We start from the raw sequence: 24,548 nt of genomic DNA, 5'->3' as shown, positions 1-24,548 counted from the left end.
GTTGGAGGCGTCTGGAGAAAGAAGGAGCTGCGTCCTGGAGCTCCTCGCAGGGGCAGCTCGGCCTTCCGTGCAGTGAACTTTCACTGAAACGTTCCTGGAGCCCATTGCTCTCCTGAAGGATGCTGGGCCCCGCTCCAAGGACGGGTCCCTGGCCCAACAGTAGTCTAGCTTGAAGGCCAAACCAGTGTCGCCTTGCAGGGTTAAAACGTATGGATGTGTCAAAAATACAGGAGTCCAGACGAAAAAAGGAGAGAGAGATGGGGAGGAGGACGAGGTTACGGGGCGTGGACACATCTAGCAGGTGTCACAGGTGAGAAGGCGCTTGAGACACACCTTGAATGAAGCAGGGTCTCCGCAGGGGTCAGTGGTGGGGGCGGGGGGGGGAGAGGTGTGTATAAGAAAGGTGGACATTGTAGGATGTGCTTGAGGGCGATGAAGAGAGACATGAGGAGCCTGGCAAGGAAGGAGACTGGAGAGAAGGTTGTGGGTATCTTGACAGAGCGGGCTCACTGGTCATAGAGAACTAGTAGTTCTGAGTGTTTTAATGCAGCAGTGATTTTCCTTGCTCATTTCACAGTAGGTGTCGAGTGGGCAGATTTCCATACAGTGACTCAGGAAAGCAGGCTTTCCTCATTTTCTCGAAGCTCTCAATGCCCCCTCCATTCAGCTGGTTATCCACTCAGGAGCGAGAGAGTGGAGCATTGTGCATGGAAGACTTGTGGGCGACGTCCACAAACACAGTGTATCATTTTCATCCACCTCCGACTGGTCAGAACTGACTCAGAGGGCCAACCCTCACTGCAAGGGCGTCTGGGAAGGGTCATGCTCTGGGTTAGGACAGACAGGAACTAGATGTTAGCCAGCGACTTGGAGCCTATGCAGGTTGCACCCGATCCTGAGTGCAGCAGTAAGTCATCCTCTGCCTTAGCACGGGGGGGCGTGGTCTCCGGGGCCGCAGGCTCCGTACAGAGCGATTCTTGTACGTTACACTCAGTGCCGTATCCCAGAGTATGACTGGCCTGACATATTTGATTGAATAATGAAATGATGGATGAAGGGATGGATGGATGGATGGCTGCTGGAAAGGAGTCGTGGGCAGGCGGAACCTGCCGGGATGAATGAGGGGAAGACAGGTGAGGCAGGGAAGCCCCGCTCCAAAGCCCAGCCAAGCCAGTGCAGGTACAGCAGGGCTGAGTACGTTTTTAGAAACAGTCGTGTTTACTTCTGCTCCTTTAACTTGTTTTGCTTACAGTGGAGCCACAGCTTATAGTCTGACCAGAGTCCCTGCGGAGCTGAAATCCTAGAAGCAGGTTGCGAGCCCGAAAGGCCTGGGCCGTCTTTGCAGGCATTCGCTGGAATGCGGCCTGGGGACCGGGGCTGTGCCCCAGCGCGGCAGCCCAAACAAAATAAAACTTGACCGAACCGGCAAACCCAGATCGGAGTTCAAGTTACCTCGACGGCCTCTAGGGAAACACAAACTGCCGTTGTATAATGGATGCGAAATCCGCTCTTTGACCTTATTGTAAGGAAAGTGACCGGCGTCCACATCATCTGTTGCCAGCTTTCCCAAGCGTGGGCGAGTTCACTCCAATGCAATTATGCAACATTTGAACATTGTTTTAGTTTTAAAACATGCGTGAAAAAATAGTTGCCGATCCAACAAGAACAGAGGATATGGATGAATAGAATGTGTTCTCTGTGCGCCTAAGAGAAGCTCACACAGAAGTAATCTTGTGTGGCCTATGGGGTTCCAGAGTTTAGGGCCTCGTCTGCAGGTAGACTTCTTCAAAACAAAAAGCTAAGGGCAGCCCGTGTGCTCCCTCCAGATTTGGCTTCCGCGGCGTCTGTGTGTGCCGGGGCAGACCTCCGAGTCCGGCCTCCGTGCCCCGCTGCGCCTCTGGGGTCTGGGGAGAGGCGGGGCTTCGGGACTGTGCAGAGGTGAGTGAGCAGCCTCCAGGGACCAGCCAGGGATCCTTCGGAGCTTTTGAGTGATTCTTGCTGACCTGGAAATAATGTAAAAACAACAGAAGAGCTTTTTGCGGTATTTTTCACGTGTTCTTTATTGGTTTGGGGAAGAATCCAGCACTAGAGTGGTTTCAGAATCATAAATATTTAAAAACACAGAATGTGCCCTACCCTTTTCATCCATCCCCACCAAAAAAATAAACCGTAATGATGAAAACGGCGAGGACGGGTAGAGAAGGCGGAAACACCGGGAGACGGCCGTGTGCTCGGTGACCTGCCGGCTGACGCCTGGTGTTGTGGCGGAAGGTGTGGGGACAGCCTGGGGTGGGGGTGGGGTCTTTTCCTTGGCACGCCCAGGGCTCTCCAGGCGAGTTCCTCCTCTCCCGAGGCCTCTCGGGTTAGAGATCATCAGCCCAAGACAATGGATACCTGGGGGTCTCTTAAGTCGGTTTCTCCCTCCAGTCCCAGAAAAGCCAGTCCATTGGAATTGTTCACAAATTTGATAGCAATTCATTTGCACAGGACAGTTTCCACATTAGGCTTGCGAAGGTGTTGGCTGGAAATGGACTGGAAAGCAGTTTTGTTTTGTTTTTTAATCCCTGTATTCACTTTCCGAAGGTTTAGTTACAGGTTGCCGAGGCTTGAAAAGCAGGTGTCTCTGAGGGCAGGGGAGGGGCGTCGTATCAGCACACTGTGTCTTTGCGCTCTGGGAGGGAGGAACGGGTGTCCGCGGTGACGGGTGCTGGAGGGATCACGGGGGCGGGGGGGCAGGGGCAATATTGGAAGGCTCTAGACTTCTCCCGGGGCACACGGAGGCTCTGCCAGTCTTTTCTGTATCAGTCGTCACGTACCTTCTACTTAGTGAGTGGAAAACGATTAGGTTAGCTTGGTAAATTCAGTGACACTGTTCTTCCGAACACCGGCTGTCCCTGTACTTGTTTCGAGCAGATTGGTGGCTCCCCGCCATCCCAGCCTCACCTCTAAGCAGCACCTCTAAGCTGTGGCAGACAGGGGGCCTTCCTGGCGGGAGATGCGTGCGGGACCCACGGAGAGATGGGGGCACGGAAGAGGAGCAAAGTCTCAGCAAGATCTGAAGGGCTCCTTGGCTTGCTCGGGGGTTGGGCGGGGAGGCCAGCTTGTCCTGGTTTGCCTGACACGTCCCCAGCTGGAGCCCTGCAAGCGTCAACTCTCAGACACACTGAGACGGTTGGCTCGCCTTCAGAAGGACAGACGTGAGGCGGTGGCTGGTGTGAGCGGAGATGCTGTCATCGTCTCCTAAAGGGCAGCCTTTTTGCTGGGACAGTCGCTATGGAAGACAGAAGGAGGCTTGGGGGAAATCCCATGGGTCTCAGCAGTCGCCCCAGGGACTTAGTGTCAGGGAAGGCCCCGGTTCGGTCCAGACACCTTGATCATCCCATCTCCATGCACTTGACTTTGCCAAATGTACTTACGTACCTCTCTCTCTTTTCTTCAGGGAGGCAGGACACGGTGCGTGCGAGAAGTCTGTCCCATTCTCTCCTGTCCTCGGCACCTCAGCCACGTCCCCCCAGGACAGTGCTGCCCCAAATGCTTGGGTGAGTGCCAGTCGCACGGTCAAAGAACGACGTCATGTGTCCTCGGAGTTTTCTGCTGAGTGTGTTCTTCCACACGTTTGTCTTGGGGTCCTCTGGTTGTCCTGTGTTCATGGCAAGCACACGAGCGTGAGGCGAGCGCAGGGGCTGTCTCCATTCCGAGACCTCCACGGAGGCTTCTCCTCTCTTCCTCCCTTGTGTCCGTGAACCTGGTCCCCCAGACAGCCTGGGGCGATAAATGCCCTCTGGAGGGAGGACAGTGTCCAAGACACTATCTCTAATCGGGCATGTGATGATAAGTCGGAACAGATTTTCAAGGCCTGTGAAGTGAACACACAGAGGAATATGGACCAGTGTTACTTTCAGAGGCAAAAGCATCACGTGCCGAAAACAAGAGTCTGGAAGGGAGCAGGGGGTAACAGCCAGAAAAGGAGGTGCTAGCTCTTTCTTATTGCGTATTTACTAGATCCTAAGCTCCATGTGAAATATTTTAAGTGCTTCTTCTCAGTTAATCTTAAAAAGCTGTGATATTGGGTTGGCCAAAAAGTGCATTTGGTTTTTTCCATCAGCTGGCTCTAGTAGTGCTCGGTTATCTTGAACTTCATTCAAAACAATGTTGTTAGATTCTATTGTGACAGCTGTCATATCAGTGTGCATTTAAAAAAAAACTTAGCAAAACAGGCAAATTTTTGTGTAGCCATTTTCATATTTGAGATGGAAGAAAACATAATATTTGGGGGCATATTATGCTTTATTACTTTGTGAAAGGTAAAAATGCAACTGAAATGCAGAAAAAAAGATTTATGCAGGGTATGGGGAAGGGGCTGTGACTGATCGAATGTGTCAAAAGTGGTTTGCAAAGTTTCATGCCAGAGATTCTCGTGGACAAAGAAAGCTCCACGGTCAGGTAGACCAATTGAAGTTAATAGCGATCAAACTGAGACATTAATTGAGAACAATCAATGTTATATCACGTGGGAGACCGGCGACAGACTCAAAATATCCAAACCAACAAAGTTATTGGTGAAAACGAAACATGTGCCTCTCATCTTCCAGAAAAAAACTAGATGAACTTTCTGGCCAACCCAATATATAGGTACTAAATATATTATACAGTTCCCATGTGTAATGCAGGTGCCATTATTAGTTCTACTGTCCCGTGAGGGAAGCAGATCTCTGGAAGGTGGCGCAGCCCAGGCGTGACGGGCTGACACCGGGACACAGGTCTCTGTGACTCCTCAGCCGGTGCTTTCATGTGCTGCAGCCCAGCCCCCTGGTGACGAGGAAGGCGGCGTGCACGCCACCAACTGCAAGGAGGCAGTCCACGACCGGGGGTCTCTGGAGCAGGAGACGTTTTGACTGTGGTTTATAATCCGTAGGTCAGCTTCTTCCGTGTGACCCTTCGCCTCTTGAGTTAGAGGAGGTAGGGACTATTTAAGATTCAAATAAAAGTAGCCTGAGCCACCATCTGAATACAGCCGAGCACCCAGCAACCCCAGCAGAGTCTCCAGGGATCCTTGAGGGGCTCGTATTTTCCCAAGTCGCCGCTGGCTTTGTGTTCCTGCTTCTGCCATTTCTTCGTTCCCTTCTTTCCCTTTTCCCTTCTCCGTATGCCCCGGTTCCTCCTCTACTTCCTCCTCCTCTTCCTCTTCCTTCTCAATTTTGTCTTTTTAGGGTTACTCTTATCCCGCCTTTTCGCATCTTATCGTGCTGTTGAGTCAGGCCCTGTGTGGCAGATTTTCCTGGGGGTTGACAGTCACCGAGGGTGACTACTCCACATAGAAGCCCAGAGAACATGTAAAACGGAACATTAAGCTTCCTTTGTTTTTAAAAGCCCTCGGCCATTTTTGCCTTTACGAGCATTTTACTGTTGGTCTCTGCTCTCTGGGTGCCGGTCCCCAGTTCCGGTCCACACCCTTTTCTCGAATCCTCTGTCCTTTCTTCCATAGTTCGTTCTTCCCAGTCCCGCCTCATCCTGCCGATTGATTTTGCTCATTCCCAGCCTGTCACAGCCACACCCTGAAGTCTGTCTTTCTACAACCAAACTGGCCAGTGACGGTATCTTGCACCTCAGGCAGTTTCTCCTCTTTGGGGGATTCTACTGCCAACTCCTCATCTCACTGAGTTTGCCTCTCTGCTACCTGCTCACACTCAGATATATATGGTTTAAGTAAATATGAAATAAGAAGAAGGACAAAGGGGACTTGTGTAGACATGTCTGACTAAAGATGTTCCCACGGATGTGTGTGCCCCTTGGATCGTCAATGTGCACCTGCACCCCTGGACTAGAACTGGCCAGTCCCTCATGGTGGAAACCGGCGCGCTGTGGGTCGTGGTGGGAGCCGTGTTCTGTCTCAGCAGGAAAGTCACCACAGGGGACGTGGCTTCAGGGGCCTGGCCTTGAAGATAAGCAGGGTTGATTAATGCTTTTCAGCCAGTACCGTGGGTATGCTGAGTCAGCTCAGAAGTTTGTCATCTGAGCAGGGGCCGTCGTATTGGACACAGGTTTTCCTGTCCCTTTGTGGTCAATCATAAGACAGGCTGCAAAAGGAGCAGAGGTCTTAGGGAACTCGAAAATCACAATTCCCCCACATGAGACCTGTTTTCGGTTGGGCTAAGCCCCCATGGAAATGGCTCAAGCCAGGCTGCACACGGAGTCTCTGAACCCCTCTCTTGATTGTTTTGTCTTCCTTTGGGCCATGATGCCTTTGGGATTAAGGTAAGATTTTATGTTCTCTGTGAGTAAAAAGAAACACTCCCCACCCCCCACACACAAACAACAGCAACGAAGAAATAAAAAACACTAGGATACTATCTAGATGCTGAAATCTTAGACTAATTTAGACTTCGGGCTGGGTGGACACTGCTTTGCTGTTACAATTTTCCTCCACCAAAAATTCGTTCACACGGCGCACCTCTGTCTCTTGCATCACAACGTCCCCGCCCTCTCCTTCCTCCTTTTCCATGAGGAGCCCGGGCAGAGGTCTGTGTACACGGGGCCCCCAGCGCCACTTTCACAGTGGCGTCGCCCAGGGTCCTGTTTGACTTGTACCACCACTGACCATGACAACGCATATCACTGGCCACTTTCCGTGGTGCTTCATGAGTGCCAGGCTCTGTGCTAAGGCATTTGTAGGTGAATTTTACATTTTACTGAGGATAAGTGAAGCCACTGGTTACACTTGTTTGGGGGGCTAGAGGAGAAACTTGCTGAAGACTCTTTTTGTTCAGTGATCTACTGATGCACCCATCCATCCACCCACCACCCCCACCCATCCATGCAACAAGATTGAGTAGTGTCATTGTAGTCAGAGTAGCAGGCAGGGGCTATTTATTTTAAGAGGGGAAAAAGCTCCTCAGAACCAGTATTTTGACTGGCGGAGAAAAAAAAAAAAGCTTAACTGTATATCATGCCTTTTGCCAAAAAGGATGTATAAATCCTTTTTGTAAAATACACTTCACAAAATACACGAAGCACATGTGGATACATTGCGGGGAAAAGGCAAACCGAGCCGAGTTCACGGAGATGCGGCGCCCGCGCCAGGCTGGGCACGCCCTCGCGCGCCCCGCGGGTTCGCCTCACCCTCTCTGCCGGCGGACTTGGAGCCTCCTCGACTGTGAGGCTCTGTTATCAGTCCTCCTTTTTGCTCATCTTGTCCCTCGTGGGACATCTTGACTCCCCGTGCCTCCTTCCTTCCAGTCCTCACTTCCTGGATGGCTTTCCTCTTTGCAGCTCAGGCATCACAGCCTCTGAGAAGCCTTCTCTGTTCTCCCCGTCCCCACAGCTCCCAGGCTGCCTTCCCCCCAGAACGCACCGTACGTTTGCACTGGAATCACGTGTCGTGTGTGTGTTTCCCCGGCAGACTGTGCGCCCCGCGAGGGCAGGTCTGTGTCTCTCTCCTCTTGGTCCCCTGGGTGGACATAAAGGGTCCGACAGAAGTCGCACCACTGGGTACTGGTGGTAGGGTATGTGAATGTCTCCCATGAGATGGACAGCAATTTGTCCATTTCACCTCAGATGTCGTTTGGTGTGCTTGAGAGTGTCATCGTTATGGTACAGAATTACATGCTTATGATTTTGTAATAAAAGATTTGGTATAGATTTTCAGCTCATAAAAGGGGGCTTTATTTGTGCCGGACCCTATATAATATCTGTCGAGCTTACAGTGTGCAATCAAACTCTTTGTAACGAAAACTCTCTAAGCTAATGACTCGTGAGGATATCCACTGGGAACATCTGAGCCACGGCTCTGTTTCTGTGCATCAGATTGCCCTGGTCTCGTGAGAATGTTTAACTGCCCTGTGTTGCAATTGCTGATGACACAGCGGGACCATCTTGGCTTCTGCCTTGCTTACGTTCTGCATTGCTTCCGTCTAGGTCAGAGGAAAGTGTTCGATCTCCCCTTTGGAAGCTGCCTCTTTCGCAGTGACGTTTACGACAACGGATCCTCATTTCTCTACGATAACTGCACTGCGTGCACCTGCAGGGTACGGGGGTTCTGGGGGGCGGGGGGGCTGCAGTCCAACAGCAAAAGCATCTGGGGCTTTAGTGTCAACATCGTAGCCTCACTTGAGGTCACGGGGAGGTTCACACGTGGGACCCAGATGACAACTCACTGCCGTCTTCCCAGGAATAGCACACTGGCGCCCGGTGCTGAGAACCAAGCTCCGAGGGGCCGTCTGAGGCACCAGCTGAACTCAGACGGACGCACGTGGTGGTGCTCTCTGGATCTAGTTATCCGCAATGAATTCTCTGACACGCCTGGCAGTAAGAACAGCTTTAATCACAGCCAGGGGGGAAGAAAGGCATGGATTCACAGCACATCACAAGATAAACCTGGTAGTTTGGGAAGAGAGTATTTGTGTTTTGTTCACCGTATCACTGGTTACTTGAGGCACTGCTCACTTTTCTCAGAAGGCAACCAGAAGCCTAATGACTGGTGGAGAAAGAATTCCACCACTCCCAAGTTTTAAAGGGGCACGCCACACACATTTCTAGACTGTGCTTATGCGGTGATTTGTTTTTGGAACCAAGAGGAGAATCATTTATACGGAGGACTTGAAGATCATTCCTCAGTGGGTTAACCCAAACATCTGTGCGACATGAGTGGAGAGTAATAGATTTCGGTGCTGATGGTGGTGGTTTTGTTTGTAATAGCCAAAGAGCGCGAGAGGGAAAGAGAGCAGCTCTGCTCCGTGTCGGCTCTGAGTCAGCAGCCGTGATTGGATCTCAGAGGGTCCTGAGTGTCTGAGGCATGCTGCGTTGGGCGGCGTGTGCTCCTTCACGGGGGTGGCCGTGGAAGGGCTGCCCTGTGTGTTCCCTGGCATTGAACCCTGAGCCCCGAGCCATTCCTGAGCCCAAGGACACGTTCCTGCAGCTCCCTCCTCTCTTCGTGGTTTGTGTTTCCCTGTGCTAAGCTTATCGCCACTTCTTCTGTTGGCCTTGGCCTCCATCCTCGGGACTTCTCTTCCTCTCCAGGAATTTCACAAGTTATAGCTTCCTCTTGGGGATACTGAGCTTTCCATAAAACCCACCCCCTTCCTAGTTCTCTCGATTGCAGGGAGGCCAGGCCTCCCAGGGGCGGGGGTTCGTTCTGCTCCCAGTGCGTTGGGTCTCATGGGTTCCATGAGGGCTGGTTAGGAAACACGTCCCAGGACTCAGAAGAAGTGTAATCAACACCACTCCTTCCAGCGGTCGTTTTATGTTGTTTTATCCGAGTGTGAGTCCATGGTTATCTTTGAGAAGCTGAATGCTGGGAGAATCGGGCTGCAGTCATTTTGGAGAGTATCATTTCCTCTCTGCTTAGAGCTGCCCTCTCCAGCATCAGTGCTATGGCAGGTTCTAGAAGCGGCGTGGTAGTCCTCTGAACACAGAGTGCCTTGCGATGTAATGATTTCTCTCCCTGCGTGTCCCCGTCTTCTGTAAATTTGATTAGCAAACTCCTCATCCTCCACAGCAGCCTGCCTCGGACGTCACCTCCTGCATGGAGGCCTTCCCAGCCCCTAGATAGATCGTTGTCTCCTCTGCTCTGCTCCCTCCACGCCTTGACTAGCTCTGGGTGCCGCATTGCACTGTCATTACTTGTTCGCGTGGTTCTCTCTCCTCTTACCCTCTGAGCTTGTTGAAGACAGACTCTCATCCATCTGCGTTCTCGTGGCTCAGCCCAGGGCCGGACGCCCAGTCTCATGGGAGCTGGTGTGTGTGTTGGATGAAAACTGGGAAATCTTCTGTGAAGTGAAGTGTGCGTCACGTGAAAGCCAGCGGGCACAGATCAGAACATGCGATTGGACAAAGGATTCTCCCCCCAGTCTATGAGTTGACTTACAATAATTTCTGTAAGCCTGGCAATGTTCCAGGTGCTTAAAATATTTGACTAAATTGCGCCAGAAACATGAGAAGTCAGTGTGATGATTCCCGTTTTGACGGTGAGGACCTGGAGCTCAGAGAGGTCGATTTGCACGTGATAACACCCCCGATACGTGGACCTGGTCCTGTTCAGCTCCCAGTCCTGTCCACTGTGTGATGTGGGCTGACCCTTAAATATGAAGGATAATAAGTGACATTTTCTGAAGGATCACCTCAGTGTCGTATTAATCTCAGATGATTAATCAGCGGGACTATAGTAGATGGTACCTGAAATGCCCCTTGAAGCCGTGTCCTCAGCACAGAATCCACAGAAGTCACGTGGGTTGATTAACACAACCTGCCTGTGGGTACGGCTCAGAAACGAGTCCTCGCTCCAAGCTCACCAATGCGGTCTGTGTCTGGGAGAAGGGTCCCGCCTCATTTCTCGACCATCATTCTCCCATGAACGCAGTGCTTTTGAGGGGACTGCTGGTCTGCCCTGGGACACTTCTTTTCTCCGTCTTCCACCGAATTCCACACGTGTTTCGGTCTTACAGCCCTCCCAGCTGTCAGCCCACTCCGGCAAGGTTGCATCGTGTTGGCTGGGGAGCCAGGGAAGTTGACTTTGCTGAAGCTGCTCTGAACTTGGCTTCCGTGGGCTGCTGGGTGAATCAGTAGACACAGTTTGCTTGGCTGTTTTGTTCGTGGAACACTGCCTCTTTAGAAATCAAGTCGTACTGCTTGAATTTGTAGCTATCAATGTGTCGCCGCCCTCAGAGGTTACGTGGCTTGGTTAGGGTCCCATGGTTTATGGACGAGCCCCAGAGCCTGGGTCCAGTTGGGCAGTTGCCCATTCTGCTCCTTTGTGAACACGGAGCACACTGAGGGAGTTTCCTCTCGAGATGGAACATTAACGCTTCATGCCTGATCCCTGATTAGAGATGCCCTGCCTCCATGCCGAGCTCCTGGAAGGGGGCACAGAGCCCAGGAGGAGACCCAGAGAGCACTGTCAGGGACGCAGAGAGGAAGGGGACAGGAAACTGGTTGTCCCGCGATGAGCAGGGCCTTCTTGCCACACACACTGGCTGAAGCAGCATCTTTAAGTCTCATGAACACTGAATTGTAAATCCTTGGAAAGCAGGAAGTGTGTGTCACATTTTGCACGATCCAAATATTGAATCAACAAATAAAACTTTGCAGTGGACAGAAGACGCATTGCCATACATTAAAATATGGTACCTTTAGAGTATGTTCGAGAGCAGTTACTGGGGGCTGGTGGGGCGAGGCCAGGGAGGGTGTTCGGCAGCGGTGGGAACCGCCGTTCATCTCCACTTTGCCTCTGGGCCCCCAGGACTCCACCGTCGTGTGCAAGAGGAAGTGCTCCCGCCCCGGCAGCTGCGACAAGGGCACGGAGGCCTGCTGTGAGGAGTGCCTCCTGCGTGTGCCCCCGGAGGACATCAAAGTGTGCAAGTTTGGCAGCAAGATTTTCCGGGTACGTCACGGGCCGAGCTCATGGAAACTACTGAACTACTGTGCTAGTCTGAAGCGTAAAATGCTGCAAACGAAATTCAGATTGGCGTCACCCATATTGTGTGTGTGTGTGTGTGTGTGTGTGAACCTATAAATGCACTAATTTATATTATAGTATTACATATGTAAACATATTCAGAATCAAGTACATAGGGACAGAGAAGCAGCTGCTTTGAAAATGTTTTCCTTTCAAAAAATTTTCTTTTGAAATATGCTTTATGTTTGCCGCATGAAATATTTTAAACCTGTAAAACATGGTTGCCCTTCCCAAGCGTGGCCGGCCAGAGCTGGGGGTCGACCCGAAGCTGCCGCTGGCCGGTGTGGTGACGGGTGCTCGTGTCCCCGGGAACAGCTCAGACCGAGAGCTGGCTGCTTTGGGGACTTCTCCACACCGCTGCTTTGCAAAGGGAGGTTTTCTTGTCCGTCCAGAAGGTGTTCAGGGCAGGGTGTCTGTCCACTGCGTACATGGCCGGCCCGGCCGCTGAGCACAGGGGAGAGAGCGTGCCCCCGCCGAGCCAGCAGGGCTGTCTGCCGGCTGCTCCCACCTCCGCGGTGTTTTACCTTGTCGTCCGGCGGCCCGAGTGGGAAGCTGCCCAGCGGCCATGTAAACGTCAGGGTGGATACTGTTGGCTCTGTCCGAAGTGTTTCCCCTCTGGTCTGTCCGCCCCAGGGGTGGGGAGAGTCTCTCTGTACCCGAAGGTGCCTTTTCACGACCCAGCCGACGCGGAGGCTGCTCGGGCAGGCTGCCCTTAGCCAGACCTCCCGTTGCTCTGCAGAGCAGCAGCGAGAGTCTCGGTTCCTTGCATCAGTGAGAAGGCACGGTGCGTCACGCCCGAGGGACGGGGGGGTGTGCGTGTGACGTTCACACCGGGCCTTGAGAACTGCTTGTGCCCTCTTTCCACGAGGTCGCCCCTGTCCACCACATCCAGGTGCAGTGACCCCCCCCACGGCGGTGCTGTGTGTGCAAAGCTCCTTAGTACAAGGGTCCGTTAAGTGACTGAGGCCCGAACTCATGGACAGAGGGCCATCCTTGAAACTCGGAGTCTGAGAAATGTGTACTGGGAGGCTCCAGCCCTTTAAGACAACTTCAGGTGGGTCTTCTCCCGGGGAAGAAAAGTCCCCACGGAGTAGACGGTCCGGAAAACGGCTGTCAAAAACGAGGAGGGGGAGGAAGAGGGGCAGTCTACAAGACAGACCCGAGCTTGTTTCTCTGCTTCTGACCAGTTTGCCGCGAGCCCAGGGAGGACTCCCGGCGCGTTTCCCGGCCCAGCGCTGCTGCCGACCGTCTCTTTTCCGCAAAGCAGGGACAGACACCCCTGACGGTTCTCCAGGGTGCGGGGCTGCCTTTGTAGACTGCACAGCCAGTGAAGCAAAGAAATTCCTCAAATAGCTCTTTCGGGGCCGAAAAGCAGGTCCCAAAGTGCTTCCCAGCTCTTTGGGAGGAGAGTGTGTGATGGGAAGGGGTGTGGCGTGAGTGGCTTTTAGAGTTGGCTCTCCGGGCCCCACGTTGTCCGATGACTTCCCAGTCGGGGGGCAGCCTGGGCCCTGGGGGTCATCCGAATCAGCCTCTGCTGTGGGCATGTTTGTGCCCCGTGTGGCCCAGAACCGTGTCACTGCTGGAAATAAACTGATGACTTTCAGGCAGCTCAATTAATGGCTGGTGCCGGGCACAGCTCAAGTACCTCTGTCCTGTCCAGCGGGAAACATGAGACCTTTGTTATTACATCATGTATGAAAACGCCTGTTTTTCTCCCCATGCAGGAGGAGCAAGATGCAAAGAGGACTTAGCTGCCCGAGAATTCCTTTTATATCCTGGAGGGGAACACACACACACACACACACACACACACGCACACACACACACACACAGATCTGATATTAATGTTAACTAGGTCAGGTGCAGGCGGATGCCTCAGAGAACCTTAGTCTCATGATGGCATCCCTCGCCCAGGGTAAGAGATGCTTCCCTTGGCAGAGGAAACCCAGCCTGTTGGGTTAGTTGCCCTCGGCCCCCAGCTGACAGCAGAACCCTGTGCTCTCCCCCCAGGATGGAGAGATGTGGTCCTCTGTGAATTGCACCATCTGCGCTTGCGTAAAAGGCAGGACGGAGTGTCGCAAGAAGCAGTGCGCTCCCATCAGCAGCTGCCCGCAGGTACGTGTGGGATGCAGGCTGGTGTACCTTTACCTGGGCATCCTGGGACGCGTCCTGTGCGTGGCCTGGTCCCCTGGGCACTGAATCCAGATCCCCTGGAGCTTGCACGTTCCCCAGTAGCCACGTGGCCCTTGCAAAGCTCGCTCCTGCTCTTCTGCACTTTCCACCCAGATTCTAGTCTCGCGTGAAAACAGCTCCCACCTTGCCCTTGTCTCCGCTCTCCTGTTTCTGAGTGACTTTGCCCTGTTCTTGCTCGAGTGTCTCCCACTCCTGTTAGGTCTGCTCCCTCGTTTCTTCGGCTGGGTTTTCTGTTGAACATCACAGCATCCTTTGCGTTTTTCTTCTTTCTCTCCCTTCTCAGATCAGAGTTTTATCGCCAGAGCTATTCAAAGGCGTAAGTGGTTGTTTCTCAGGAAACCTCTCAAGGGTTTTCTCCTGCCTAGCAGCACCCCAACCCCCCTTCTGAAGTTTTCCCTCTCGAACCCTGGCCTCCATGGCCGTCCGAGTAGAACTCGTGTCCTTGCGGGAAGACCTCTTTCCAGCAGCCCACAGTCCCAGCGCTGAATAAAGCAGCCATTGTCCCCCCAGCCCGAGCCTCCGTGAACTGGCCTCGGCGACTTGGAACCTCTCAAAGCTTCATGCATTTTGGGAAAATGTCAAACCTATTCAGGACCGTCCAGTGAATGGAAAAAAGAAAACCATCCACGGATTCGGGGCCTGTTCGCCCTTCCCTGTTATCGACAGCCTTTAATTTTGCTCACATCTGTTATTATTGTAAACAAAGCAGTGCTGGGTTTGCCCGACTCCCAAATGAGGCTCAGGGAACAGCAGCTGCTGCTATTGCACAACTGAATAAAGGGGGGGAAAGAAGTGAAAAAAAAAAAAAAAACAACACCAGCCAAAAATCCCTAATTAGCCTTGCTTTAGAAAGCCTCAGACATAAAACTGAAAACCTCCCATAAAAGAAGACGAAGGGGGGGAAAGCAGATACAGTACATAGACGTGAAGACTTGAACATGGCCTACTTATAAATATTCATTGGGAAAATCAGATCCATCTTCTCCGCCCGGCCTGCGGGAGCCCCCCTGCTGACGGCCTCTTGCCGCACATGTTAGCAATAATGGGCTTCCTTCTGCCGCAAGACGAGCACTGGGCACCGTGCCCACCTGGTGGCTCAGGCCCCGAGCTCCGCAGGCCGGGGTGGAGGGTCCGGCCGCACGTGAGCCCCGCCGAGGGTGGCGGGGCTGATGGTTTTCATTGTCTTCCTGCTGTGCGGAGGTCAGGGCTCTGGATGTCACCAGCTGTGTCTGGCTGGTGTTTCCCCTTTATGGGCCACATTTAGGCCAGGGGCCTCGTGCCTCCAGTCACAGGCCCTCCCCCCAGCTCCCCTCCTCCCCACCCACCCCGCCTTGTCCAAGCTTGTCCCCGCCTGGCTCCTGCCGCAGGGGCCACCTTTCCATTTCTAAGCATCTTTCCAAATGCCCCTCTAGTTCGCACTCTCCCTGCTCCATGGCCACGGTCGCCCACTTACTGCCCTGCCCCTGCACTGCCCGGGGAAACTGTAAAAATCCAAGGAGTCCACCTGCGTTCCCTGCCCTGTCCATCCCCGTCCTGTACGTCTCTTTTCCAGAAGCACGTGTGCCTTGCTGAGGAAGGATTTTCTGGGTGGACTCCGCGTCCACCCTCCTTGGCAACTCCGCAGAGAGAACGGAGCCCGTTTGTGAGATTGGGAGGCCAGGTGGACTCTAGTGGGGGCAGGGCTGCTCTGACACTGTCGTCTCCGCATCGCTGACATGTGCCGAGGCTTCCTCTGTAGTCACGAGGCTAACCCCACCGAACGCTGGGACCACCCTCCGAAGTGGGTGTCGTTATGACACCCTTCTTACAGATGAGGTCACAGCCTGTCTGCACAGGTCCTGTAACTCACAGCCTGAGCTCCACAGCCATTTCTGTGCAATCCAGGGCCTCTGACTCCATAGCTCGTGCTTGGTGTACTCCCCACCTACTCCAGCATTACTACCAGCCCCACTTGCATTTTCTGAGGAAGCTGGTGGCGGTTCCTGCCAATGTGTGCACGCAGGGGACCATGTCGCCGCGTGTTGTTGGGGCCTTGGGCGTAGACAGCTCTGTTCCATTCAGACAGAGCACCCGCCCCCGCCCCCCCGGGGGCCATCCTGCCATTGGCCTGAGCCTAACACACTTGGTTTTGTCCTCAACTGCTTTCAGGCCCAGAAGCCAAAGGAGACCTGTGTGCCGGATAGAGACGAGAGCTCTAGGCCCTGGACATGTGTGGTCATGCCCGAAGCTGTGGGGTGGCTGGGCGGCACCAAGTTTGAAGTCTTACTCCACGTCACTGTAGCCTTTGCTGAGGTCTCTAGTTGATGGGAAAACGAATGAGACCTGGTTCTGGTTTCTCAGTTATTAATGAGCATTTTTCGAGTCAGTATAATTTTTTTCAAGCATCTAAATCTATTTTTGAGGCAGCCGCCCAGTAGTAGAATGAGTGGATGAACCTTATACTCTATGTGACCTTGACACAGGCCTTGGGCCACCTCTCTGTGACCTCTCTTCTCTAGTTTCCTAGAAACAGGTATGGGGACACCTACATTAGAGGGTCCTTGTGAAATTTAAGGGGGATAAAGTGTGAAGAATGCACAGCATTCTTTCTAATGTACAGCAGATGCCCAGTGAATATGTAATTCCCTTAGTGATAAAGGATGAAAGAGGATAGAAATCTGGGGTGGAAATCACATGGCCTTTAGGGTCACACAAAGTTAGGTTCGATTTTGGGTTCTACCACCGCTGTGTTGTGTGACATCAGTTTCTTCGCCTGCAAAAGGGACATATTCAGCTCATAAGGTTCTTGGGCATCTTAATAATAATTATTATTGTAATATATAATGTTAATTAAACCTTAAGTGTTTCAAGTGTTGGATTATTAAATCCTCACAACTAGCCCCATGTCGGGTAACCTGAGGAGAACATCTAGGAGGGTCTTTGTTACACCGCGAAGTGCTCCGTGAATGCTCATCCGTCTCCTCGTTTCCACTTCGCTGGGAGCCCCGTTGAGTCAGGGATGAGACGATGCCATTTTCTGATACGGGAATGCGCTTCCTCCTTCAAACGTCACGCATGAAAAACAAATGGGAAGAAACGCATTTTAGGAGATGTATGTCCAGAAAGGTAATGGAAAATTACTCTGCATTTCAAAACTCTCGGCTTCATTGGCCTTGGCTGCGTAGCCATTTCCGAAAGAAGAAATCCGACCAAAATGGGTCTGCAGCCCAGCGATGGTCCGTACCCACGGGCCTGCACGTGGGTGGAGGTTGACTGTTCAGGCCCCTCCGAGCAGCAGAGCAGAGGGGAGGCCCGGCGTGGACCGCTGGGCCGATAGGCAGTTCCTGCCTCTCTGCGCGTGCTCTTGGCCCACAGAGGACCAGATTTGCGTATCAGCGAAAAGGTCGAATTTAGGCTGTCTCCATGTGCCCTCCAAGTGAGAAAAGACACACCAGTGAGTCCCTTAGATATTTCTTGACAGAGAAAAACAGGAAAGCTTTCTGAATGGCTTTGCCTGGTCTGAGAAGCTGATACTTGAAACTTCATGTTCACCACCATCATCCCTGTCTGGGCACTGAGTTCTAATACTGACTGGACCAATTTCATTGGTTTATCTGGGATTAGATTTAAAAAGAGTTTTGTCCCCAGCAGACCCTATTTCTCAACATTAAAAACTCTTCTTTGTTTTTCTCTTGATTAGGGTAAAATTCTCAACAGAAAAGGATGCTGTCCTATTTGCACTGAAAGTAAGTTTATTCCTTTGCAAATGTGCTGTGAATGTTTGTTTTGACTTTGTAGTGCAATAAGAAGCATGGTGGTGTCAGTTTTCTGCATGCATTGTTTAAATCGGTAAAAGATGGGGTCCTCCCAGCTCCCTGCAAACACTGCAAGGCAGTCACAATCCTCCACAGAAGCACAGCTGAGACAGACGTTTCCACTGGAACTTGCGGCTGCGAGAAATTGAGATGACACATGGTGCGATGTGGTTTAGGAAGGACTGGATAATCTGTGTGTGCATTTTAACTTCCGCTCACATTTGCCGTCCTAGAGGCTAAGATAGGGGTATCCAGTGGAACCAAACAGTACTCGTAAGCTAGGAGGGCTTTTCCTTCTATCGTTATAAAGCCGAACTGCTGTATTTACCTCCTCCCCCCGACCTCTTCCCCGTTTCACCTGGGCACATCCGGTGTTGCTGTTGGCAAAGGTAGAACAGGAGGTCTCCTGTCTGGCAGTGGTTCGGCCCCACTGCTATTTTGACCTGAGTTCTGGCACGGCCTGTCCCGGGAGCCGTCCCAGGCCACGCTACTCATCACACAGGCCAAGCACGGCGACAGGCCCCATGTGTCCCTAAGCGCAGACAGCTGCCCGGATCTAGCGGCAGGTTCAACGGCTTCCTCAAATTCTTGTGGTGCTGAGATAGGTCTCGGAAGTGCTTCCTTGAAGGAGGAGAACTGGCAATGTCCCTATCAGGTTAGTCTGCATATGTGAAAAGCAGCACTAACAGCCATCGAATCTACGAGAAAGTATTTTAGGAGCCAGTCGGGCTGAGAGACATGGGCTTTGTGGGTGGGTGGCTGCGAGCAGCGTTCGTGTGAGGACCACTGGGGTCATTCCACTTGTCTCAAGTATTTTGGGCAATAGATACAGAGATTGTACATATGTATGCATGTGACATGTGTCGTTACATATGTCATATCATATTACAGTACGATCTATAATACATACACATATGTCACAAAGTCTTGAGATGGAGAGCTATTAAATAATTTTTTCACATTATACACTGGATAACAGTACTAATTGAGTCAGTGAGAATTATATCACAGATTTCATAAAGGAATATTTCTTTAGAGATAATGCAGCACACAAAATAACTCAAAGGGGGCCAAGAAAACGTGACTCAGCCGAGCCCAGGAATGAAGAAGGCAGGGAGGTTTGGCTCTGAGGAACACAGCAGTGGATTTGGGAATGCACGGATGGGCTGTTACGCTTAGTCGCCCTCCCAGCCTCGCCCCGTGAGGAAGCTGCGTTTGCAGGTGGGTAGGAGGCCGCCTGCAGCCTGCGTCCTCCCTGGATGAGCGGGGCCGGGCCGAAATGGACGGTTTTCCTCTGTACCCGTGTCGGTGGAGTTGTCTGCCCTTCCCCAGAAAGCACTGCTGTGTCTCCTCGTGGAAGCAGAGGCAGACCTCAAAGGAGCCCATCTGGTTTTCTAGTGAGCCTTGCAGCTTGCGTGAGCACAGACAGGTTGCAGACGCCCGCTGCTGCGCACAGAAACCCACGGCCAGCCCCGTTCAGAAAAGCAGCCTGCACCCTGGCTTCTCCGACGCTGTCTTCCATGAGTCAGGATGATGGTCGTAGAGAGAGTTGAGGGGGAAGCTGCATTTCACTATTGGTTTACCCACGGTGGGTTAGCCTGTCCGTATCTAGAATACTGGTGGTTTGTCAGGGGAAAAAAAAGGGAGAGAAACAGAAAGATGGGCATGGCAAAATCAAACCAAGGTTCCAACCAGTCACATTAAACATTATGTGGACCAGGTGAAGGAGCCATGACCTCTGTCACCGACAGAGGTGATTGGCACGAGGGAAAGCCACCCAGCGGGAGGGTCGCCCGGGAGACCGTGGACCCCGTGCGCACCTGCATCCAGCAGGCTGGTGTGGGAGGGGCCCGGCGCATGGTTCTCGGTCCAATTCCACAGGAGACCATCCCACGGCTGTTTTTGCCTTTCCCGCGGTGTTCGCTCCAGCTCCATCTCTTCATGCCCCCTCGCTGCCCGGCAGCTCTCCCATCGGGGCTGTGAAACACATTCTTCTTGGGCAGAGTTTGCCTGTTCCCACTGAGCTAAGGGATGGGCTGGCCTCCCTCCCGTTTCTGTACGCAGTGCCCGGGCCTTCATAACACATCCAGGCAGACTTGTCCTGATGCCCTTCCGCTGTGGCCGGAGGCCTCCTCTGGAAATCGCCCTGTCATTACAACCAGGGTCCTAGTGAAACATGTAGGTGTGTTTTTCCCCCCTTCTGTCAGCTCTGAAAGCTCTTCTGATACCTGGTTTCTAGAGCAGACAAATGGAGGCTGAAGGAAAAACTAAGGCCACTGTTCTCTAAACCCAGAAAAACGACTGGTTTCCATTTTATTCGAACAAAATCACACACGTGCATGCCCCTTAGTTACTGCAGGGTTTCCAACCTCAGTTTTACTGATAGTCCGGCCACAGAGTTCATTATTTGTTGTGGGTCTGGCTTGCGCATTGTATGATGTTTAGCAGCATCTCTTGCCTCTTCCAAGCAGATGCAGTAACACTCCTGTCCCTAAGGTTACGGCAGTCAACAACGTCTCTAGACGTGGCCAATGTCCCCTGGGTAGCAAAGTCACCCCTGGTTGAGAACCACTGATACTCCAAATGGGGGTGACAGTGAAGGTGAATACAGAGGTGGGCGTGCGCAGCACTAGTAACAGTAACTGCGTCTCGGCATGCTGTGATTGGATGAAGGGGGAGCGTGAGGCGTGGGTGCCCAAAGGCGGGCGTGGAACGTGAAAGACCGGAAGCCTCTGGGGCTCCTTGAATGTGGTTCTGTAGGTTCATTGCCTAGCCCTACAAAAATGTATAAAGGCACAATTATATCTCGACTCATTGAGAGTCACCATCTTTGCTTTAGTTGCTAGGAAACTAGAAGCTAACATGCAGATCGCCTCTGATGGCATGCAGTTCTGGGTGACCAGCTTAGTCCTGGCTTCCTCTCCCATGTCTGTCCTTCTGTGTATGGCGAACCACTCAGTATGTATGCCTGTGAGCCCCTTGCAGTTCTCCTTCGGAAAGAGGCAGGAATACGTACTCAGACCCATCCATCCATCCATCCTTTCATTCATACACGAAATGGGCTGATTACATAGTTTCGATACGCTAAACCTGACTTTGGTGATCTGTGATAGGTCGGTAAGCGTCACCCCGTTCCAGCAGGGGTGGCATGGCCCTGTCTGTTCCTGAAACCCCACAGAGTGCCAGCCGTATTGTCAGGGTTAGTCTGACTTGGAGTGCTTGGGGCTGTCAGACCAGATAGTGCTTGACTATCCCAGGATAGTCAAAGGGAACTGAATCCTGGCTGCAGAACGTGCTGTAGGCTTCTCCGAGCAAGAGTCAGAGAGAATGGTCAGTTGGCAGTTCTGAAGGCAGGAGCAGTAACTGAGGTACAAACTAGTTGGTCTGAAAGGGCAATGACGATTCTATCAAAATTGGGAGGGGAAAAAAAGGGATCCTCTTAAAATTAGGCCTGAAGGAAATATGGAGAGCGTTGCTGTCTTCTCCTAGCATGGGTCATTCTCTCTTTCTCCTTTTCCAACAGAAAAGAATTAAATTTGGTTTGGGTGGATTACTTAAAATAAAATACCGAAAATGAGCTAGGCACACTTTATAAAGCTTTTGTGCAAGTGCTACTTCTTGCTCAAGTGTGAGCTGTTGCCCAAAGTGAGTCCCCCTGTGCCTGGGCGGAGCGTCCCCGGGCAGAGCGTCCCGGGGCCGAGAAGTAGACGCCAAGGAGACCACGGGCTCTTGCATATAGCAGCACTTGGTTTGTGTGAGGCGTGCAGTGAGCGGTGGGGTCTTGACCTGCCCATCCCGCAGACACCTGAATCAGGTCAGTGCTTGGCTGGCAGCATGTCTGTTTTCAGACATGGAAATAATACTCGAAGCAAACTTTTCACTGATAAGAGAGGGATGTGTATGTGTGTGTGTGGAGAGAGAAGAGAGAAAACAAGGGGGAGAGAGAATCTAATCTCTCAACCATCTACAAGACCAGACACAGCCAAAGGCAGCGCAGCCGTGGATGCCCGGCCCCGGACCCCGGGTCTCACAGATACACTGAGCTGTGCCTGTAGCTATATTCGTCCCAACCCTTAGAATCCCCACCCCAGGGGAAAGTTCACCATTGCATAACACAGGGCCGGGTAGGACTCTACTGAGCACAGATGTGCAGTTAATTGAAATAACCTCAACTACATGCTCTGCAAGTAACAGGAAATATCAGATTCCAGCAAGTCAGGGTGCAAGGAGGCTCACAGTTGCCAGGTGACCTCTTTAAACCCCCCAAGGGTTAGTTTCCAGCTGTGCGCTGCCTGGTGAGCCTGCTGTGTGGAGCTCTCCCCCTCCCCCACCCCAGCCTGCTTCACGCACCCACCACGGAGGCTGTGAAAGTCCCCTGGCTGGTTCCGGCCCGTCTTACTTAAGAGTCTCTGGGCATGCCCACGCATGTTACCAGTTAAAGAGCAGCCGACGGAGGGGAGGGTGCCGCAACCATTTAACCAACACGGCAGAGCCCCTTTTATGAGAAAGTCCCCCTGAGAGAGGCTCTGCACGTTGCTAATTCTGAGTCTGAGCAAGGTTTCTGGCCTCGGACGCTACAAGCAGCTCCAGGTCCCTGAACACCAGGAGTCCGTCCTTAGCTGGGGAAAGCAAGGAAATTTGAAACCGGAGCCTGAGATGCATGTCGACCAAGAGTCCCTGGCATTGCCTGCAGCCCGGCCAGGGGTGTGGGAAGCTCGGCGGCCACCGCGGCTTCTGCCTGAGCATCTGGGGTTGGGTGGTCGCTGCCCAGCCAGCAGACGGGGGTGGCAAGTGAGACCCAACCATCCCACACGTGGTGGCCAGGAGAGCACCCTGGCAGGAGCCTTGGGGGGGGGGGAGAGGAAATCAGTGTGTTTTTGTTTTGTGCGCCGTTCTGTCCTAAGGGATGTTGTCACTTTAAGTTTTCTGGCTGTGACTTGGTGCACAGTTGGAGGAGGAGCCTGAAGTCCTCAAGACTCGTGTTTTATTTGCCACCTACAGGGTGATAGTGCCCCATCAGTTCTGACTGTTTAGTTAGCAGTCGCCGTCATCATCATCATCATCATCATCATCATCATCAGATAACAACGAGGGCGGCAATAGTCACACCGGCGCAGCGGGAGCTAGCATTTCCTTAGCACCCGCTCTGAGTCCAAACACTGATGTGGGCTCTCTCACGTGACCTTCCTGACCTCCCTCAGCCAGCTTACGGTCCAGGAGGCTGAGCGGTTCGGGGGATGCCCGAGGGAGGCGGCGGAGCCTGCGTTCCCACCGGGAAGTCTGGTCCCAGGGCCTCGGCTGGAACACCCCCCGCCCCCCGCCGCCCCCGACTTCTTGGTCACTCTGTCCCGTGGGATAGCCGGTTGCAGCGCCGGAGGACGCAGCAGGGCTGCAGGGCTCCGCCGCCGGTGAGGACCGGAGGCTGGGGAAGGCTGTTAGGAGAAGTTCCCAGAGCAGTAGCGTTTCCCCGCTCCACCCGGCAGAAGTGTAGACTCACGTGCCCGGGCTCCCATCTGCCGGGCGACTCCGCTGCCGGCCTGTCCCCGTGCACAGCAGCGACCGCTGGGATGCTCCGTACGCCCCCAGCTGGCTCTGCATTCCATGTCCACTCGCTGCTCCTGGCATTTTTTTCCTCCTGGCCACTCAGGGTTGAGGCATTTCCAGCGATAAGTGATGATCTGCCCAAATGTGTTTATTCACAACATTGAAATGTATACAATTTTAAACTGAAATTAATTGTGTCTAATTTCCACCAAGAGTGAGTCAAAGCAAGTTCACGCTGCCGCTCAAGAGCATCAGCACTTTAGCATCGTGGGATGGGACAAGTGAGTGTGCCGGGACAGGGAAGACAGCCGTCCCGCTTCCGCTTTTTTAAATCCTCACCCGAGGACACGTCCCCTGGATCCGGAGAGAAAGGAAGGGGGAGGGAGGCTGAAGTAAATGTGCTGAGGGGCCAGGAGAAAGAGAGAGAGAAGGAGAGAAAGAGAAACTTGGATTGGTTGCCTGCCCTAGGTGCCCCGACCGGGGATAAGTCCACAACCTAAGCATGTGCCCCCATCAGGAATCGAACCCGTGGCCTTTTGGTGTACGGGACGACGCTCCAACCAGTGGAGCCACTGGGCCAGGGCAACCCTCCCACTTCCTAGGTGAGGAAACGGAGGTTCACACTCACTGTAGTATTAGCTGGAAACACTGGGGTGGGAACATGCTTCCCCCGCCCCGTTTCTTTTTTAACCCTCCCAGTCTAGTATTTATTCTGTCCTGTCATATGGTTTCCCCTCGATCTTTGCTTGGGGAAGTTATCTTTAATATTCACAGACCATTCTTAAATCACTCAGTTAAAAGTGACTTCCTTGCCGGACTTTGAAAAACACGCTTTGTCCGTAGAGCTCTAAATCCATTCCCAGACCCCCGGTGCAGCGCAGCCACGGCCACCGCCTCGAATCTCGGGAAAGACGCGGGAGCCCGGCTTTGACGGCGGGAGCTGGTGGCTAAAACCCCTGAACAGGGCACCCCTGAAACACAGCTGGGGGAGAACACGGAGGCTGCGAACCCCAAACCCTGAAACAGACACGTGCACTTCTTGGGGAAGCGCTGTGGGATGAACTGCACGTCACCCCACGCCGAGCCGAGGCAGAGTTATTTCTCTGTGAGGGTCGCACCTCCTGGGAGCGAAATAGGAACGGTTGCTACGTCTGCTGGCCCTAAACTGCCCCTGTTGCCAGCAGAGATTCACGGAGCGGAAGCCTGTGTCGGGCAGCGTGGTAAACGCTCTCCGTGCGTCCTGTCATTTAATCCGCGCACGGGGGTCCGTGAAGGGGCAGCCGCTGTTGCCCCCACGTTACAGACCAGAGATGTGAGGGTCTGAGCGATTGACTGGGGCAGGACCCTTGCCCAGACTTTCGAGCTCCGTTTCACGTTCTCCGTGGACCACATTTTCATTCGTGCTCGGGGTTCGCCTTCCAATGCACATAAGGTTTGCCAGGTGCTTTTCTCTCCCCGCGACTGAGGACTTCTCTTTGAAAGCAGGTGTATGTGCTCACCTTTTAAAACCTGATCTATGTTGATGAGGACACGTAGCCTGTGCAGACTCTCGGGTTACACTGTGTGAG

General features: G+C 52.9%; 1 protein-coding gene across 3 annotated transcripts in view; it reads left to right on the top strand.

Moving 5' to 3' along the window:
• BMPER (BMP binding endothelial regulator) overlaps positions 1-24,548 on the top strand; it is a 214,440-nt gene that overhangs the window by 108,210 nt on the left and 81,682 nt on the right. For all 3 annotated transcript variants that reach the window (XM_045828881.1, XM_045828880.1, XM_045828882.1), the window contains exons 7-11: positions 3,440-3,539; positions 7,915-8,024; positions 11,234-11,374; positions 13,460-13,564; positions 17,322-17,367. In XM_045828881.1, coding sequence (XP_045684837.1) covers positions 3,440-3,539; positions 7,915-8,024; positions 11,234-11,374; positions 13,460-13,564; positions 17,322-17,367 — 502 coding nt within the window. The remainder of the gene's footprint in view (positions 1-3,439; positions 3,540-7,914; positions 8,025-11,233; positions 11,375-13,459; positions 13,565-17,321; positions 17,368-24,548) is intronic.

Source organism: Phyllostomus hastatus, unplaced genomic scaffold, assembly GCF_019186645.2.
Source record: "Phyllostomus hastatus isolate PE091 unplaced genomic scaffold, TTU_PhHast_1.1 phas_scaffold_78, whole genome shotgun sequence".
NCBI classification, from domain to species: Eukaryota; Metazoa; Chordata; class Mammalia; order Chiroptera; family Phyllostomidae; genus Phyllostomus; species Phyllostomus hastatus.
Note: the sequence above shows the minus strand (reverse complement) of the source record. Positions and strands in the feature narration are given on the sequence as shown.